This window comes from Drosophila montana, unplaced genomic scaffold, assembly GCF_035044405.1.
Source record: "Drosophila montana isolate Dmon_TW-CO22-7 unplaced genomic scaffold, ASM3504440v1 contig_402_1, whole genome shotgun sequence".
Lineage (NCBI taxonomy): Eukaryota > Metazoa > Arthropoda > Insecta > Diptera > Drosophilidae > Drosophila > Drosophila montana.
This window is the reverse complement of record NW_026998739.1, coordinates 2,493,459-2,510,481: the sequence shown is the minus strand read 5'-3', so window position 1 is coordinate 2,510,481 and position 17,023 is coordinate 2,493,459. Positions and strand designations below refer to the sequence as shown.

Below are 17,023 nucleotides of genomic sequence, written 5' to 3'. Positions count from 1 at the left end.
GTTATTTGGCTGCTAAACTGCTTTATGCCGTAGTCATCTGTTGGCAGGGTCGCAACTCTGGGAGTCCATTGCTCGATAAAGTCGTTCCATTTCCTTATTTCTTTTTGATTTGCCACCTCACAACTCACAATCAATCGGGCTAGCGCGAGGCAAAAGTTGACGGTATCCTTTCTGATAAGTTTCTTAGTGTTTCGGGCAGACTGGGCCAGTTCCTCTCAGAGATCTCCAGTTGGAGCGGCGGCGCACACAAGGCTCTGCATGAAGGTTAGGATTTATAGAAAATTTTCCGAGCCTGTGTTCTTAATAAATACATACCAACAGAGCGAGACCACCAACTGCAAACGTAGAACGCATCTTTAAGAATGCTCAAAATCGGTTTAACATCCCAATATATATTTTAGGAGGGAATTATTAATATATTAAGTGGCATTCGATGCGCGATTCAAATTTTGTTTTCTTTTAGAAACGTTGAAAAATTATCGCATATTGAAGCCGGGGTCAATTGTAGGTCGCATTGTTGTGCAAACTCGTACATTGATATACTTTTTAAATAGTCTTTTCACTTCATATTTATTATTGAATTGGGCCGAAGTCCCGGCGGTACTGCAATGCCGGGCCAACCCGCGACAGAGGTGGAGCAAGCCCCTAGCACTCCGTCTGATTCCAAAAATCAGTTTAACATTTGTTGTTCTCCAATGGAGAAACTATCAGATGTTAAGCTGATAAGAACAGATACTACACTTTGATCTTAGCCATAAGGCCGAGAAGCGATAACTTTGAATCGATATGCACACACCTCTCTATGTAACTACAGCTAAAACCAGTTGCGAATTATAAGCGAGACACGTGTGTGAAACTAACTCGTGCACATTAGCAGTGCCTACTTAGGGGTAGCGCACTGTATATTGTTGTATATTTTAGGGGTTGTTCGGATGCAACTCCCGTATATAGTTTAATAATTCGCAACTAGTTTAGGCATTGCTTGAGGTAGACTCAAGGTGTTTGGTTGGGTGTATTCACTCTGGCTTCTCTTCAGTTGTCGAATAAATCTTTCGCCTTTTACTAAAGATTTCCGTGGAGAGGAGCACTCTAATGAGTCTAAACTGAATTTTTCGTGTGCCTGGTGACTTTTGTTGCCGGGTCGTTTAAAAATGCATACGGTATTGAAGAGAGTAATCTGTCGTCAGCTATATTTAATTCGCAGTATTGCTGGCATATTTTAATGTGTCTGTTATCTTCTCCAAGCAGCGAATGCGTTTGAGCTCTGTGCACTCGAGATTTTTATATAGGTTTACGATTATATTTTACAGTTTGAGTGTTCGTAACTTTGGCTTGTAAAATGTCGACACATAAAATTTAATAAGCGCTTTAAATTGCGCCGCACTCGTCGGCAGCTGTTGCGCGTCCTTTTTAATGGCTCCTCCTTGACAGCCTGCGGCTTGCCTTTTATGTGTGTCAACATTTATGACAGCTACAAAAGTCAATTAGCCTTACCAAACACCAAGTCCCCAAATAGGCGTTTCCATTCTCGCTTTAAGCCGTCAAATTACTGACTTTTGCTTACTCCCTCTTTAATATGTACTCTCTTTCTATTGCTTGGCGAATGTTGACATGCAAGTCGCATCGCTTGAATTAAACTGTTGTCTAATTAGTTAGTTGAAGCGTCTAACACATGATGATGAATGCCTAAACAGTTGATACGTGCACAGATAATATTATAGCAATAGGGGGAGGATGGGATGCATGTTGACTTTGGAAAAGTGGGGTGAATTCTGTGAGGTATGAAAACTGTGGGCTTCTGCAGGAGAGTAATGTCATCAATGATGCTTTGCTGAATGCATTGGTACAGATTTAATGTAATTAATTTATAGAACTCTCCTTTACGTGCTGGAAACCTTTCTAATATTTAATTGATGGTTCGAGGTCTAAGTTTCGAATTAAGAATAATGAAGACCCTGAATAAGACTGCCGCAGATTAGTCGAATTATATTGTATAATCGAACAAAACAAATTGTTTGCTTCAATTAAACCTCGAACCGGCTAAAACATTAACTAAGTTTATACTTTACTATTATAATTTATTAAAAATGTGATTTATATTTCTGGCACGCCGAAGGCAGTAAAGTAAAAATAGTGAGGCGCGTTAATGCTGAATTTGTTGAAAATATTTTGGAAAGCAAAAACTCATTTATCGACCGATTCTTTTTATAGAGCTATATAATATAGTAGTTCGATGTTGATGAGACTTAGCTTATATAAGCAGCATAGCTTAGATAGTAAATGCAAAGTTTGGTCAGGATATCTAGATAAACAAAAAGGTTTATTTTTTTATACGGTTACCGTCATACTCCAGTAGACTTCTGATGATTAATCTTCCTTTATGGGGTTGGATATGTTCTCTTCTGTTTCACATTTCATGACGAAATTATAATATCCTCTACAAGGGTGTAAATGTGCAGCTGTAGGCCTCAAATACAATCGTGTCCCCTTTGGACTAAGCATTATTTTTGTGTACCTGCACTGGTAAGCATTTTGCTATTTGTATTTTTATGCGAAGTTTTGATAAGTAAATAATAAAGCAAAAAGGCAACGTATTCATTAATATTAGATACGCAATGGCACAGTGCTGGCCATTGATATGGATCCAAATGAAATAAAACGTAAATGAAAGGGAGCGGGAAACCCATTTAAGTAAGATATTTGCCAAATGCCAATTGCAATGCATTAAGCTATAAACAAAATGCAGCTAAGCTGCTTAAGATCTGGTCAGATGCTTGGAACCTTTTAAACACTTCTAATCAACTGAATCGCATTGTGCATCAAAGCAGTCAGATTTGCCTGGCTGTGGATATTGCTTTTTCTGTGTGTGTATTTGGCTTATAAATTTAGTCAAAGCACGTAGCGTAAAGTTGGCAATAAATCCGGAAAACCCAACCGTCCGTACCAGCTCCCCCTCTGCCCCTCTCCCACACACATATACACGCAAATACACACAGGGCGCCTGCTGTGTTACACGTGGCGTATTAACAATATCGACATGGGTAAACAAGCCCTGGGGGTAGCTCTTTGCAGCTGAGGGGGTGAAAGTAATTTACACTTTTTCGACTTGAACTTTTGCTTGAATTCATTTTGATATTTACTTTCTCTCTCTCTTTTGCAGTCAAATTAAACCATTCGCTGTGAGGGCAACAAAAATTAACACAAATGTATCATAAAGTGACATATCTCGATGCAGAGCAAGTACTACCCCAAAGACAGAGACAGAGCCTTGAGCAACCCCAAGGACAAGGACACGTGTTAAACATCCTTATCCATAGTCATTATCAGTGAGGCCAGTATGCCGAACCTTCATCATGTTGACTACAATCGGAAATATTCCGCCACGGAAACGATACAGGTAAGTGATTGCCCGACGGCCAATACCCTAACCGCTTCAAGTGGCTCCACTTAAAATTCAACTTGAGTGCGGTAATTAAAAATAAGACATTTATTTACGAGCTCTGCCCCTGTGGCACGCGACCTCAACTGGGCGTACCCCTGCGTTACCCCAATACCTGCCCCAACTTGCGTCCATTTGTCGATTTTTCACACCCGCGGACAAGGGTTCAATCTTGCTATCTCTTTCTTATTCTGGATGCCGTCTTGATTGATGCGCGCGTTTTGTTGTCTGAGCAGCTCAACAAATTAATTGAAGAGTTTTGTTTTTGGCCTCCTTTTTTTTTTTTTGCTTTTTGGCAGGCTGCCTCTGCCTGTGCCTGTGCACGCCCTTTTGCCCACTAATTGCTGTCATAAATTTGAACTCTAGTTCGAAATAAACATTCTTGAGGCCGTATACGACTACGGCGTTTAGATTAATAGCTTAATGGGGTGTATTAGACGTGTGAAAAGTTATGTAACTGGTTAAAGAGGGGAGAAGTGCACAAATGAAGGGAAATTATATGTAAATAAAATTTATTTATTTTAATGGAGCAAAAAGTTTACTTTTTATGTAGATATATCTTAAGCGATAGGTATATAAGATTTTTACATATTATGAATATTAAATACCCTTGCAAAAAATATAGTTGTATATTTTTATACTTAGCCTAACAACTTTGATTTGGAGAAATATAATATTTATGAATATTGAATACCCTTGCAAAATATAATGCGCTATATTTCGATATATTTCAAACAAAAACTCGTTTTTGATACAATAATTCTATAGTTGTTTCGCCTTTAATTAACAGCTTGAGATAACTTGAAAAGGTTTTCCATAAGAACTAAATTCTTAACTGGTAGCAACTATGTCAGCCTTATGATATGTCGATCCCATCTGGCTTCTTCAATTTATTTATTATTTTATATAACTTATGTATTGTCAATCATTTTATAAAGAATCTTATCCATGTACATGATCACATGTTTGTTTAAAATATACCTGAAGCAGTTTAGAGCTTAATACTATGGGAGGTTTCTTAGGCGGCCCAAGGTGCCGCTTTTCTTCTTCAATTAATTACATGCAGGTATAAAAAAATACACTTCAGCTTGTGTCATTAAAGCTTATGAAGCAACAAGCTATTTATGAAATGCATTTTGATCAGAGTTAAATGATTGATTAAAGTTCTTAAAATGTATTTAAAAATATATGTTATAAATATTTCAAACACAATCTAACTTGTCAATTCCACTGCCTACGACTAGTTTGGGAATCTCTATATATAAAACTGTTTGTCCTGACTAACTGACTGACTGACTGATTGGTGATCAACGCAGAGCCCAAACCGTAAAAGCTAGTAAGCTGAAATTATCACTGTAGTTACCTTATGTGATGTAGGTGCACGTTAAGACGGGGTTTCGGGAAATTCCACCCGCAAGTGTGGAAAAATCGCGAAAAACGTTTGTATGTAACTTTTTTGTTTACCATCCGATCGGCCTCAAACATATTTTCAAAGATCTTTGTTCAAATTCATTTGAGGGGTGTTTCACACTTTTCGAAAAATCCATCCCTCCTTAGTGCAAATGGAGGTCGAAGATTTGGTGGATGACGTTTTGTGTTCAAATTTATTTTCAGAGATCTATAAATCTAAACTCTTTCGGGGGAAAATGCATTTCAAAGATTTTTTTGGTGAATTTTAACTTTGTCCGATTTGCATAAAAGTTGTTTGATTCCCGTCCGATCAGTTTCAAAATCATTTCAAAGCTCTTTGAAAACATTGATTTTATAACATACGTGCCACGGGCAAGGCCGGGTTATACCCGCTAGTTTATATTATAAAGTATTAAAATTCGAGCCAAACCTTTGAGTTGAACCCTTTTTCAAACTTGCCTGAATAACTTGCCTTCCTAAGTCGTACAGCAGTTGACTTCTCTGCTTTATGCATTGCAGGGCATTTGCAAGTCGTTTAGCTTAAGCTAGCTACTGTTATCTCAGCTTTTGGCGTTCCCACGTACGTTTTTCTTTGTTGTTTTTGTGGTTGTTGTTGTGGTTGTTGTTGTTGCACTTTTAATCACAAAAACAACAAAAAAGCGTCGGCAAAGTTTGCCGCTGTCGTTGCCGTTGGTCGTGCTTTGTTTTTGCTTTCTGTTGCATACAAAACGGCGCTTCCGCATGCCGTCACATGGCCGGAGTCGAGCCCCAGAACTGTGTGTGTTGTATCTATATATACAAAGATACACAGATACACACATACATATATATACGTATATATATATATATATATATGTGGGTCTCGGTCTGGGTCTGGAACTTGATTAAGTAGTTTCCGCGTGTTTTTATTTGCACAATAAAAGCATAAAATTGTTGCCCGTTTATTCAAGCCGGGCAAAAAGTGGCAGAGCAAAAAGTGTGAAGTGGACGCTTTTTCCACTGGCGCTCGGCTCCCTGGCAGACAAGGACTAACGGGCGAAATGCTAGACATGCTGTTTGCTATTTAAGCCGCTATTTTTATGGCTTTTGCCGGAATGATGGCGTTATGACTCTATTGTGACACGGCGCCGACGTGCCACAGTTAAAAGTCCATTTATATTTCGGCATACAACCAAAAAAAAAACAGATATAGCAAGTACGAATGCTTCAGACAGCGCCCTGAGACTAGCGTAAACATCATGAGCGAAGCTCTTACCAGACTTTAAACTTTCCCAAGGAATTAAATATATTAGGTACGGCTTTGACTTTAAACGGATTTTGATTACAATTTTATTTATTTTGGAAAATTTGAATAAATGTTCAAATCCTAATTTATGTGTTTTTCATAATTATAAATTAAAAGTCCCTTTTTTGTCTGTCAATAGTCTAATAAGGCAACACTTAATTATATGTTGAAGCTTTCCTAGATCCATATGGGAGATTCTAGACTTTAAACTTGTCTCACTTTAAATCGAGATTAATGTAGAATATCAGATATTTCAGGGCTTGGCTTTTAGAATAATTCTGAAACTTTTGTCAAAATTTAATTTTGAAATACATTTTTAAGAAAATGTGTACTTAACAACATTTAATTCAAAATTATTTTTATATTTATTTATTTATGTAGTTATATGTTTATCTATTTATATAATTATATACATATTTAAATAAATATTTATATGTATATCTATACATATAATATATATATATATTTATTTATATATTTATATATTTACTTATTTATATATTTGTAAAATAAAGGCGTTTCTCTTCAGCGCATTAAGGAATTGCCAGGACCCCCGCAAATCGTAATCAAATTGTTAACTGTTTTCTAATGTTCAGTTTTGTCTGTCTTAGCTGAGTGGGCGGCGGAGTGAGGGTCATCTCCGTATATATATTTGTATATATTACTGCCATATGGCGCCTCCAGACGCAGCCCATTAAAAATGATTACAAAATGCCGCTACACAGTTCCCGGTAAGTGCCTCAAGCAACAAGAATGTTTGCCCCAAGCACCGTCCCACAGCTCCCCCAGAAATTTCACTTTTCGCCGCATATGCTGCCCGTAACCTTCCTTCCTTTCTTTTTTTTTTGGCAACAACAAAAAACTTTTTCTCTTCTTTTTTTTTTGCAAATCAAACAACATAAATATGGATTTCTCATTAAAATGCCAAAGTTATGCCGAGGCTGCCGGCATGTCGAGATTGCCGGGTCCGCCTGGTGGAAGCAGCGCATGCGCTGTCTCTGTTTCTCTCTCTCTTTCTCTCAGCGTTCTCTCAATGTCAATGTCGCGGCATTGCGCTCTCTTGTTTTGTGCTCTCTGCTTTGTTGGTGGCAAGTCACGTGCTGCCATTGACGGAATTTCATTGCCTGTTTGCCGGCTTAGTTGTATTTGCACCCCCCTCTGCTTACGCCCCACCCTCCCCTCGCTCATGCTTTGTTCGCGCTTAACACTCCGGCACGACAATGTGCGGCATTTGTCATGAAACGGATTTCCGGTATTCCGAATGTCGCAACTTTGCTGTCTTTGTGCCGTGCGTCTTCTGCTGCAGGGGATGTGTTAGGGGCTTGAGAGGGATGTTCCTCGAATACCCTATGCCCATTGAAAATGGATAAGAAAGGGTAGATGGCAGCTGTGCAAATGTAGGTAATGGGTTGAAGCAGGCATAGCTGGCATAGCTAGCTGATGAAGTATATATGTTTTTGATCAGCATGACAATCTGATTTTAATCTTGATAAATAAATACTTTAAGTTTGGCAAGTAAATTTCTTAATTTTCAATTCCTTTCTCTCTCCCCCGAACTTAGATGGATATAACCTTTATTTTTGTTATAAACACACATTTTTATTTAATTGTAATACATTCCCATCGATAAATAAACGCAAAAGTTATTTAAGAATTAATTTTCTATAGAGTAAAGTTGGGTAAGGAAAAACTCGAATGGGGTATTATGCGTGTATTATATATACAGATAAAATATAAACAGTTTGTATGCCTGTTAAGCCAATCAAAGCTTGGTACAGGGTATCTACTGGCCGGATACTTTCGAGTAAAGCACTCTTATTTCTTCTTGCTGTCTTCTCTGGCTTTGACACTCTTGACTTTGGGGCCGTGCGCTCGGGCACTTGGCCTCGGCCTGCAACAACTTGTTCAATCTTTTATGACAAAGGCTCGGGTCAAAAAAAAAGTTTTGTTGTTGTTTTTTCTGCCCTGCCGCAAAAGTGGCTATTTAGCATTTTAGAGTAGGCGAACCGCCGCCGACGCCACCGACCCCCTGGCCCCTATTTACGTTTTGGCAGCCATTTTACTTGGTGCATGAATTTTTCATTAATTTCATTAGATTGTTTTAGCGTGGGGAATTTTAATCAACGCTTCGCCTGGGCCCAAAATTTGTATAATAAATATGCAACGAAATTTGACAATGATAATAGTTAATGAGATGTCTAAATGAGGGAATGAGCAGGGCGGAATGGGCGTTACAAGCCGTGTGGGGATGAAAACTATCTAAAGTTGACTGGAGCTAAATTGCTTTGTAGCCCAAATGGCTGACAATGCGACACTTTGGCGGCAGTTTGAAAGCGCTTTCAGTTAATAGACTGGCAAATGGGTAGGATAATCGAGAAATTATGTAGGATAGCTAAAATGCTTATGGGCCAGCCTATTTGGGAGTGTGCTGCTATCAAATAACTAATAGTTTGATGGGCACTTTTAAGATATGTATAATAAAATATGTTCGAAATTGTTGAGCAGCAATTTTGGGTAATTTATCTAATTATGTGTAGCCTTTTATGATTATGATAAATATGTCCTAATTTATACATTATATATTCTTCTTTTGCTTCATTTACTTGTCTAAACATCCCCTTACCTTCTCAATCCACATAGAAACTCTGAAGCTCAAAAGTATGCTTTAAATTGTGATCTTTTTCACACACCGTTTGCTTGTAATTCACAACCGGTTCAGGTAGGTGCTGTATGGAAACCCTTTTGCCTGGCTGATTGTAGTTATCTTTGCGCAGAGGCGATATCGTAACCAATGAAGTTCTACTGAGGTGCGATTATTGCTAGTTGAAAACTTTAACCAATACCCCGCCATGGGGACGTGAAATACCGTCCACTACGGCAATTTTTGGAAGCCCGAGAGGGCTCATACGTTAATAAATTTAAATGTAAAAGAACATAAAAGACTAATATTTGGCAAGCCGTTTTGTTATTGTTGACAATCTTGGGATTTAGAAATATTGTCGTGCGAGTGTTTCTTCCCAAGTTAACATACTTTAAAAACTTTGAAAACCAGAGAAACAGTATGTGGTTATATTTAAACTCGGCTGTTGATAGCGATCAAGGCTATATAAGTATGTCCTTTGTTGTGCGGGAAATGTTTTCTACCAAAGGTTACACATTTAATGACGAATTTATAATACGCTCGAAAATGGGTATAAAATGATTACGTATTTAGTCACGTTATGTATGTGTGTTGGCAGCGAGTCTTCATTCTAATTGCAACAGCTTCTTGCTTTAAGTAAAATCACATGTAATTATTTAAAATAGCAGATGCGGGATGCGATCCTTAGTCTTAGTGCTCTCTATTCAGACACTAAGTCCACCACCAAATGCGACTCAAAGATTTTTTGTTGAAGTGCTAAGTTATCTCCTATATGCATAAGCTTATTTTCAAAGCCCTACTTAAGAACCTTACGAATAAGTGTTTTATAGATTTTGGAAATACCATCGGCAACTGTGGTGACTTCGCGTAAAACGGTTGAATGAAAGTTTTTTGTTTACCATCCGATCGGCTTCAAAATCATTGCAAAGATATTTTATCAGAGAATTTTCCCAAAATCCGCCTCTCTTGTGTGATAAATGCTGGTGAAATGTTATAAGGGCGGGGTTTAAAGTTCTGTCCGATCGGCTGTACACTTTTTTCAAAGTCCTACATAAAAATAAAATGAATACGTGTTTCAGCGATTTTGGAAATTCCACGCTCAACTGTGGAAATTTGGCGGAAATTTTGCAACTTTTTTGTTTATTATCGTCTTAAACTCATTTTCAAAGGTCTTTGTTAATTTAATACTTTAATTTAATACTTTATCGCAAAGTTCACCGCTCTTGGATGGAAAACGCGGGTCAAAGGTAAAATAAACGATAGTTTTTTTCGGCTTGAAGATTCTCACCACAAGACTAACATGGGCGGAATCCATTGATTCACGCGTGTAGTTCTATACTTGGACGACTTTATTTTCAAATATCTATATAGATTCAAGATAGACCGTGAAGATGTAAATTATCTACGAGCGGAAATGGGTGAATATTATTATATATAAAATTTGAAGCACCAAATTTGTGGTAATAAAACGGACAATGTCCGGAAATACCTGGTATTTTATATTTATATATGGATAAAATCTTAATTTTTCACTGCATATGTCCAGGATTTTTTGACAGTCAGTTTGTACACAAACTTCGCTATAAAGCAAAAGCAAAACACCCTGATAGCTCAAGAAATGTCATTACGTTATCTTAATTTACAGATGAAAGTCGCACCCGAATAACCCCTAAAGTAGGCACTGCTAATGTGCACGAGTTACTTTCACACATGTGTCTCGCTTATAATTCGCAACTGGTTTTAGCTGTGGCTACATAGAGTGCTGGGAGTTTATCCATTGAAAGTTATCGCTTCTCGGCCTTATGGCTAAGATCAAAGTGTAGTATCTGTTCTTATCAGCTTAACATCTGATAGTTTCTCCATTGGAGAACAACAAATGTTAAACTGATTTTTGGAATCAGACGGAGTGCTAGGGGCTTGCTCCACCTCTGTCACGGGTTGGCCCGGCATTGCAGTACCGCCGGGACTTCGGCCCAACTGAATAATAAATATAGTTCTACACGTTCTAATAGAATAATAAGTTTTAAATTCTTTGAGCACATGGACTTATGCTTTATGGTATAAATTATATATTGTAATATAATAATTAGCCTGCTTCTTTTAATGATTAACATTTGCAAATCGTGTAGTACATAATATAAATCTTGACAAATAACAGATCATAATTATGTCCCATTAAAAGCATATTCCGTCAGATCTTAATTTATTGGTGTTAATATCTAAGCCAAGTTTCCCAGCTGGGCAGAGCAAGCCATAATAATAATAGAAAGGGTTTTCGAGCATTAGACAAATTAAACATAATGTTAACTCCTTTTCGGATGGCTCGTAACGACTACAACCCTGCGGGGCACACTTAAACCCAATTACAATAACGCAAACATGGCAGGGACATTGAACAGTTGGAGGATAGTCCTGGCAACCCTCCCCACAACCCTCCCCCCCAGCCTGCCAACCTGACCGAGAAATTACGGCCGCAATTTATGTTTATGTGACTCGAAAGTTTTGCGGCCGTCGGATTTTTATAGTTCAAGTTCGACGTTTCAGGCAAAAAAAAAAAAGAAAAGTTTGGCTCGCATGTAAATTTAGGTACAGTTAGTTTAGCTGGGAAAACTTGAGCCTTTTTATGGGCTCAAACCCAGAAAGAGCGCAAAACAAGAGAATAGACAACAACAAAAATCACTAAGAGTGCTGCAGACTGTCTTGACCGACTAGGCTATACCCTTTCTACATTTCGGGCTGTGGTAAAATGCATTCTTGCTTTTTCCGCCTGCTTAACTCTATAGAAAATTAATCCCTTAATCCCTCTTGTTTTTATTGTTGATGTTTCAGTAATTTTTGGCTCATAAATATTATATTTAATTGTGTCTACTTAATAAAAACTAGGAAAAACTCCTAATTTTTAGGGGAGAGCTTGGGAAAGTTGAGTTGCACAGTATATAAAATAATCAATCTTATAAAGGTTTTTGCGTACTCAGATTGTCTGCTTGAACAAATATAAATTTAATTCATGCGCTTGAATAAGCCGTCCTCTCTCTGTTACATACATTGCCACCAAACTATGATACCCGTTTGTATCCATTGCCATTGGTTACAGGTTATTGCCGAAGAAAAAAAGGTAAAGCCATTGAGATTTGTCTTTATATTTCTGTCTGTCTGCTTGGCAGCCAGGCGCAACGTTGGTCAAACTTGACTGGGCTTTATGAACTGGGCCGAATGTAATTCGAGCCCTGACCCCCGACCCAACCACCGCCCACTGCCCCTGGCCCCTAAGCGCCGGCGGAGACATAATTCATTTCTTATGCCCAAGGTCTATTTTGCATGCCGGTCGCGTAGCGCGTGTCGCACTGATTTGATTCCTTGAATATCCTTGAATATCCTGCGGGATTCGTGAATCTAATTTATGCGTTATTTATGCAACAATATTGATGAAGATGCAGAGCAAAAGGGACAAAAAGCTAAAAGCGCAGGGAAAACCATAAAAATAATTCAATTAAAATGAATAGATAAAAGCAATTGACTTTGAATTTAGGCTATGAGATAAGGCTAGGCGGCTGTTCCACAAATCCTTTGTTGCAAATAAGGATTATGAAAGTCTTTTGTTAAGATTTTGAAATGTTATTTTTTTTAACACCTAATGTTAATCTTAGATTTTATTATTCTTAAATTCTTCCTAAAAATCATGGGCTATAATTTTGGCAGTGTCTATGACTTCTCTTTGTGAGACTTTTTTGTACTTGATTTGTTTTATTGAAATCTATTAATGCGTCTCTTATTAAAATATATTGTTTTCCGTAAGTTTTGCATGACTTCATATAAAAATAAATGTGATAATATATTCTGACATGTCCAACTTATAAGATGAAATTTGACTTCAACACATTTTGAATTCTTCAAAAGATTGTTGTTTATTTTATTACTTATGGAAATTTGAATATATGTAATTTTATAATATTAGTATTATTTATTTTTAATTGGCCCGGCAACAAAAGTCACCAGGCACACGAAAAATTCAATTTAGACTCATTAGAGTGCTCCTCTCCACGGAAATCTTTAGTAAAAGGCGAAAGATTTATTCGACAACTGAAGAGAAGCCAGAGTGAATTAACCCAACCAAACACATTGAGTCTACCTCAAACAATGCCTAAACTAGTTGCGAATTATTATATTTTATTCGAGAGTTGCATTCGGATGTTGCATTCGGGGTTGCTCGGACAACCCCTAAAATATACAACAGTATGCACAGCGCTATCCCTAAGTAGGCACTGCTAATGTGCACGAGTTAGTTTCACACATGTGTCTCGCTTATAATTCACAACTGGTTTTAACTGTAGTTACATAGAGAGGTGTGTGCATATCGATTGAAAGTTATCGCTTCTCGGCCTTTTGGCTAAGATCAAAGTGTAGTATCTGTTCTTATCAGCTTAACATCTGATAGTTTCTCCATTGGAGAACAACAAATGTTAAACTGATTTTTGGAATCAGACGGAGTGCTAGGGGCTTGCTCCACCTCTGTCACGGGTTGGCCCGGCATTGCAGTACCGCCGGGACTTCGGCCCAATTCAATAATACATTTAACTTGATATCGAACTTTTTAAACGGCTCTCGCAATGAGTTAGAGTTTGCATTTAAATCGTTTGGCGATTTGGTTTGTTTTGTGTCCTGAGAGGAGTCGCATTTGGGCGTGGAAGGCAATTCCAGTGGCAGCGACGACGACATGCAAATGCTAGGAGCAGCAAAGGATGCCACTGACAAGGACAAGGACATGGCAGCTGCTGACATTGCAACTATGTCCGTGTCCTGCAGGCTCTAAGTTCCTTGGGTCTGCTAGCAAATTGTTTTGTCGTCGTCGTCTTCGCCAAGTCGTTTGGAAAATTGAAATGATTAATTGTTTGGGCAAACTCAGCTGCTGGCACTTGAAAATGGAATCAAGGAATCAAGTTGTCCTGGATTGATGGCCCGCAGCTCAAAGTTTGAAAATCAAAACACTTTTTATTGACAGCTCCGAATTTGTCGCGCCAATCGCAACTGATTTTCTTTGTGTGTGTGCGTTTGTGTGTGTGTCGGCCAATTTGACAAGCACGCGACAGTTATTTGTCAGTTGTTGAAATGGCGGGGTGAAGCGAGTTCGCTGGGATTAAAGTGAGTTATGCGCAGCAGATGGGCAAAGGGAAATTTAAATGCAGGAAAGAATTTTCTACTTTTAGACTGGATTATTAATTTTTTAGATAGTAAAATGATAATATATCTTCATTTCAATTATTTGAGCTTTTTTTTACGGTAGTATGTCTTAATTTAATATTTTTAACCTTCGTTTTCATTGAGAAAATCATTTACAATTTACGCCATCTATTGGTTCAACGAGCAAACACTATGCAGTTTCTTTTCTGGTTAGTGTCTTAACTAACGGCAATTTTTGTGTGTCTTTACTAAGAGTCCAAGGGGAAATATTTTTTAATTGTTCTCACCGAAATCGTCTGATAACGGTTTTTTTGTCATGTGTCCTCACTAAAATTGTCTAGGGAGGAATATTGTTGTTTGTATCGTCTGACAAAGGATATTTTATTATGTGTCTATACTAAAATGGCCTAATATTGCAAAAGGATTGTCGCTTGTTGTATACAATGGGAAATCTACTCCGAAAGTAGCTTGGCTAACAATTGGGTAAATATGTCAGACACATTAGCAATGTCCATACCACAGGATAACCAGTGTTATTAAGGGCTTAGAATTGTTAAATTGATGACATCTATAAAAAGTACACTGTGTTTTAAATATGTGCATATACCGTTAAATTTAACAAAATACAGCCAGGACACTTTCAGGGTTTCTGTCTATGATCGTTGGGATATACTGAATAATTTCCAAATTCATGGGTACAACTTTCTGTTATGCCAATATATAGCTGGGAAAAATTGACATTTTTGTGCGCTAGAAAATACCACTGTGTTCTAAATATATACCGTCTGATTTAATTAAAGTCCTTTGTTCGAGGGTTCGATGCTCGATTCTGAGATACCCTGTAACCAAGTTGTTGCCCTTTGCACACATTGAAAATAGACAATTAAGAACTTTTCCGCTGTCGCTGACGTGACTTTGATTAAAAGTAATAAATGTAGCAGCAAAAATAAAAAAAAAAACAAAACAGAAAAGCAAACTTATGATAAGCCTTCCATCTGCGCCACTCTACTTATAGTATATTTGTACAAATGAATAGGTAAGAATAGGGTCCTTCTGCCTATTACTTTTATTTGAAATATACCCTTTTTAATAATTTGATTATTGATCGTTTTTGGAATTTTACTTTTTTATTTTCTTAATTACATTTCAGTTTTCAATTAAAAAACCCAATAAAACAAAGCATGTTGAATATTATAAAAGTCTAACGCAAGTTATTTTTGCTTTTTATATCTTCGAAAATCATCCTTTCTGCCTTACTTCGCCATCATCCCTTTAGGCTTTAGCTTCTTGTTATTTCCTATATCTTTTGTCATTTATTTTCGAAACCTTTACCTCGCCCAAGTTTAAATTTAAAGTTTTGTTTTAATTGCGGAGGGCGTAAAAAAGGTAACTCAAAGAATTTATAAACAATATTATCTGAGAAAAGTGTCGCAACTGTCTGTTTAGTTATTTTGCTACCCTGCAACCCTTCTTCCTCTCCTCCCCTACCTCTCCCGCTACCCTATTTGTCCACGTGTCTTTTGTATTGTTTTTCTAAATATTTTTTTTTTTTTTTTCCAAGTGCTGCGTTTTGGATCCTTTTTCTATCTTTGTTTTGCATAAATTTTCACTTTGTTTTTATCAAGCGCTGTCGGGAGGCCTTTCAAGGGTGTGTGTGTGTGTGTGGGTGTGTATATGCATGTGTGTGTGTGTGTGTATTGTGCCTTAATTTTCAGTTCAGTTTTTGTTCTTGCCCTGCCTGAGATTGTTCTATTGAGATAATATTTTTGTTTCGCCGTTTTTTTAATCCTTTAGCCAACGGCTGGCGACAACCCTTGCCGACAATTTCGCCACCCCGCAACCCCTGCCCCCCCCCCCGCCCGCTCTCAGTTCTCTTGCTCTGTGGACCTGGTTGACTGCATGCACGCGACATTTTATAGTTATTGCCGAAATTCCCTTGATGGTTTTAACCATTTTCTATGCCATTTACATTTTATTTTGTTGCATGTGTCGCATCGCATGGAAATTGCGGCTCTATTGTTTTATAGCCGCAGCGAGCAGCTCTTCCATTCAGGGTTTATCAATACGGCGAACATGATGCATGGCCAAAGGAGTTTCATTCATAAAAAACGTTACACAAACAAATGTGAGGAGCACAGAACGCTTAATGACGTTCGGCGACAGGTTAAATAGGTTGTTGTGGGTTGTCGATACTTTTTTTCATCTTATGTTAAGCCTTAAAAATGTTTATATTCAGACAAAGAGCTGGTTTAAGCCAGAAATGACAGTTCAAACTGTTTGATCTCAACATTTGACTACTTCATTTCATTTTGACAAGTTTCTTAACTATATTATTCCAAACCCTAAAATATTTGAATTCACCAGCCAAAATTGGAAAATAGACGGTTTTATTTGACTTTTTCTTGGCTACTTCTATAATTTAAATTTATTCTTTTTACTGAAACAAATTATTTTTTAATAGCTTTTAAAAAAGGTTCAATAAGTCTAACTTTCATAGGAAATTTCTGAAAATAATTTGTGGAATTTCGGAATTGTTAAATTATCTAAAAAATTATTTTGGAATACTTGAATCGCTTTATCTTTTCCTTTAAGCCTATTTAGTTTCATAAATTCAGGTTTTCATATGCAAAATACACAAAAAACTCAAAAATTCCTTCACTTTATTTGGGGAATTTTCAACAGAGGGGAATTAAATTTCCTTGTGTGTGCCCCTGTCCGATAGTGACGTCACTTGCCAACCTGTTAGAACCTGAAGGTGTCAACGAGTGTTTGTTTTGTTGTGGAAACTACCCCTTGGGAAATGTCCTTTTGTGTGGGATATTTTGTAAGGACAACCCTCTGCTGGCTGGTGCATTGAACCAAGCCGGCAAAACGAAGGCTAAGGTCAATTGCAGTTGTTGGCTTCCAGTGAGCGACAAAATGTCCTTGCCCAAAAGGGAAATTTCATAAATGCCGCTGTTGAATGCTTCGCTGCCTGCGTGTCCTTTTTCAGTGCTCGTTGGGCAACCAAGGCGCGCGGTTCGTATTCGCAGCGCAGCGTCTATCGAAACTTTATGCGAACAATTTGTGC

The 17,023-nt window shown here is 37.6% G+C and overlaps 1 protein-coding gene and 6 non-coding genes across 8 annotated transcripts in view; 5 read left to right on the top strand and 2 right to left on the bottom strand.

Moving 5' to 3' along the window:
• Nucleotides 1–576: 576 nt before the first annotated feature.
• On the bottom strand, nt 577–772 carry LOC135439547 (U2 spliceosomal RNA). The gene has a single exon (XR_010438082.1). It is a non-coding gene; the product is annotated as a U2 spliceosomal RNA (small nuclear RNA).
• A 244-nt stretch (nt 773–1,016) lies between these two features.
• On the top strand, nt 1,017–1,139 carry LOC135439540 (U5 spliceosomal RNA). The gene has a single exon (XR_010438075.1). It is a non-coding gene; the product is annotated as a U5 spliceosomal RNA (small nuclear RNA).
• Nucleotides 1,140–3,171: 2,032 nt separating this feature from the next.
• Nucleotides 3,172–17,023, top strand: part of sick (sickie) — a 217,878-nt gene continuing 204,026 nt past the window's right edge. Inside the window, exon 1 of one of the 2 annotated variants that reach the window (XM_064697641.1) lies at nt 3,172–3,397. In XM_064697641.1, coding sequence (XP_064553711.1) covers nt 3,338–3,397 — 60 coding nt within the window. In that variant the 5' untranslated portion in view covers nt 3,172–3,337. The remainder of the gene's footprint in view (nt 3,398–17,023) is intronic. The other variant, XM_064697642.1, reaches the window with a different exon arrangement.
• On the top strand, nt 8,897–9,036 carry LOC135439538 (U4 spliceosomal RNA). Its single transcript, XR_010438073.1, has one exon. It is a non-coding gene; the product is annotated as a U4 spliceosomal RNA (small nuclear RNA).
• Nucleotides 10,562–10,757, top strand: LOC135439546 (U2 spliceosomal RNA). The gene has a single exon (XR_010438080.1). It is a non-coding gene; the product is annotated as a U2 spliceosomal RNA (small nuclear RNA).
• On the bottom strand, nt 12,753–12,875 carry LOC135439539 (U5 spliceosomal RNA). Its single transcript, XR_010438074.1, has one exon. It is a non-coding gene; the product is annotated as a U5 spliceosomal RNA (small nuclear RNA).
• Nucleotides 13,143–13,338, top strand: LOC135439545 (U2 spliceosomal RNA). The gene has a single exon (XR_010438079.1). It is a non-coding gene; the product is annotated as a U2 spliceosomal RNA (small nuclear RNA).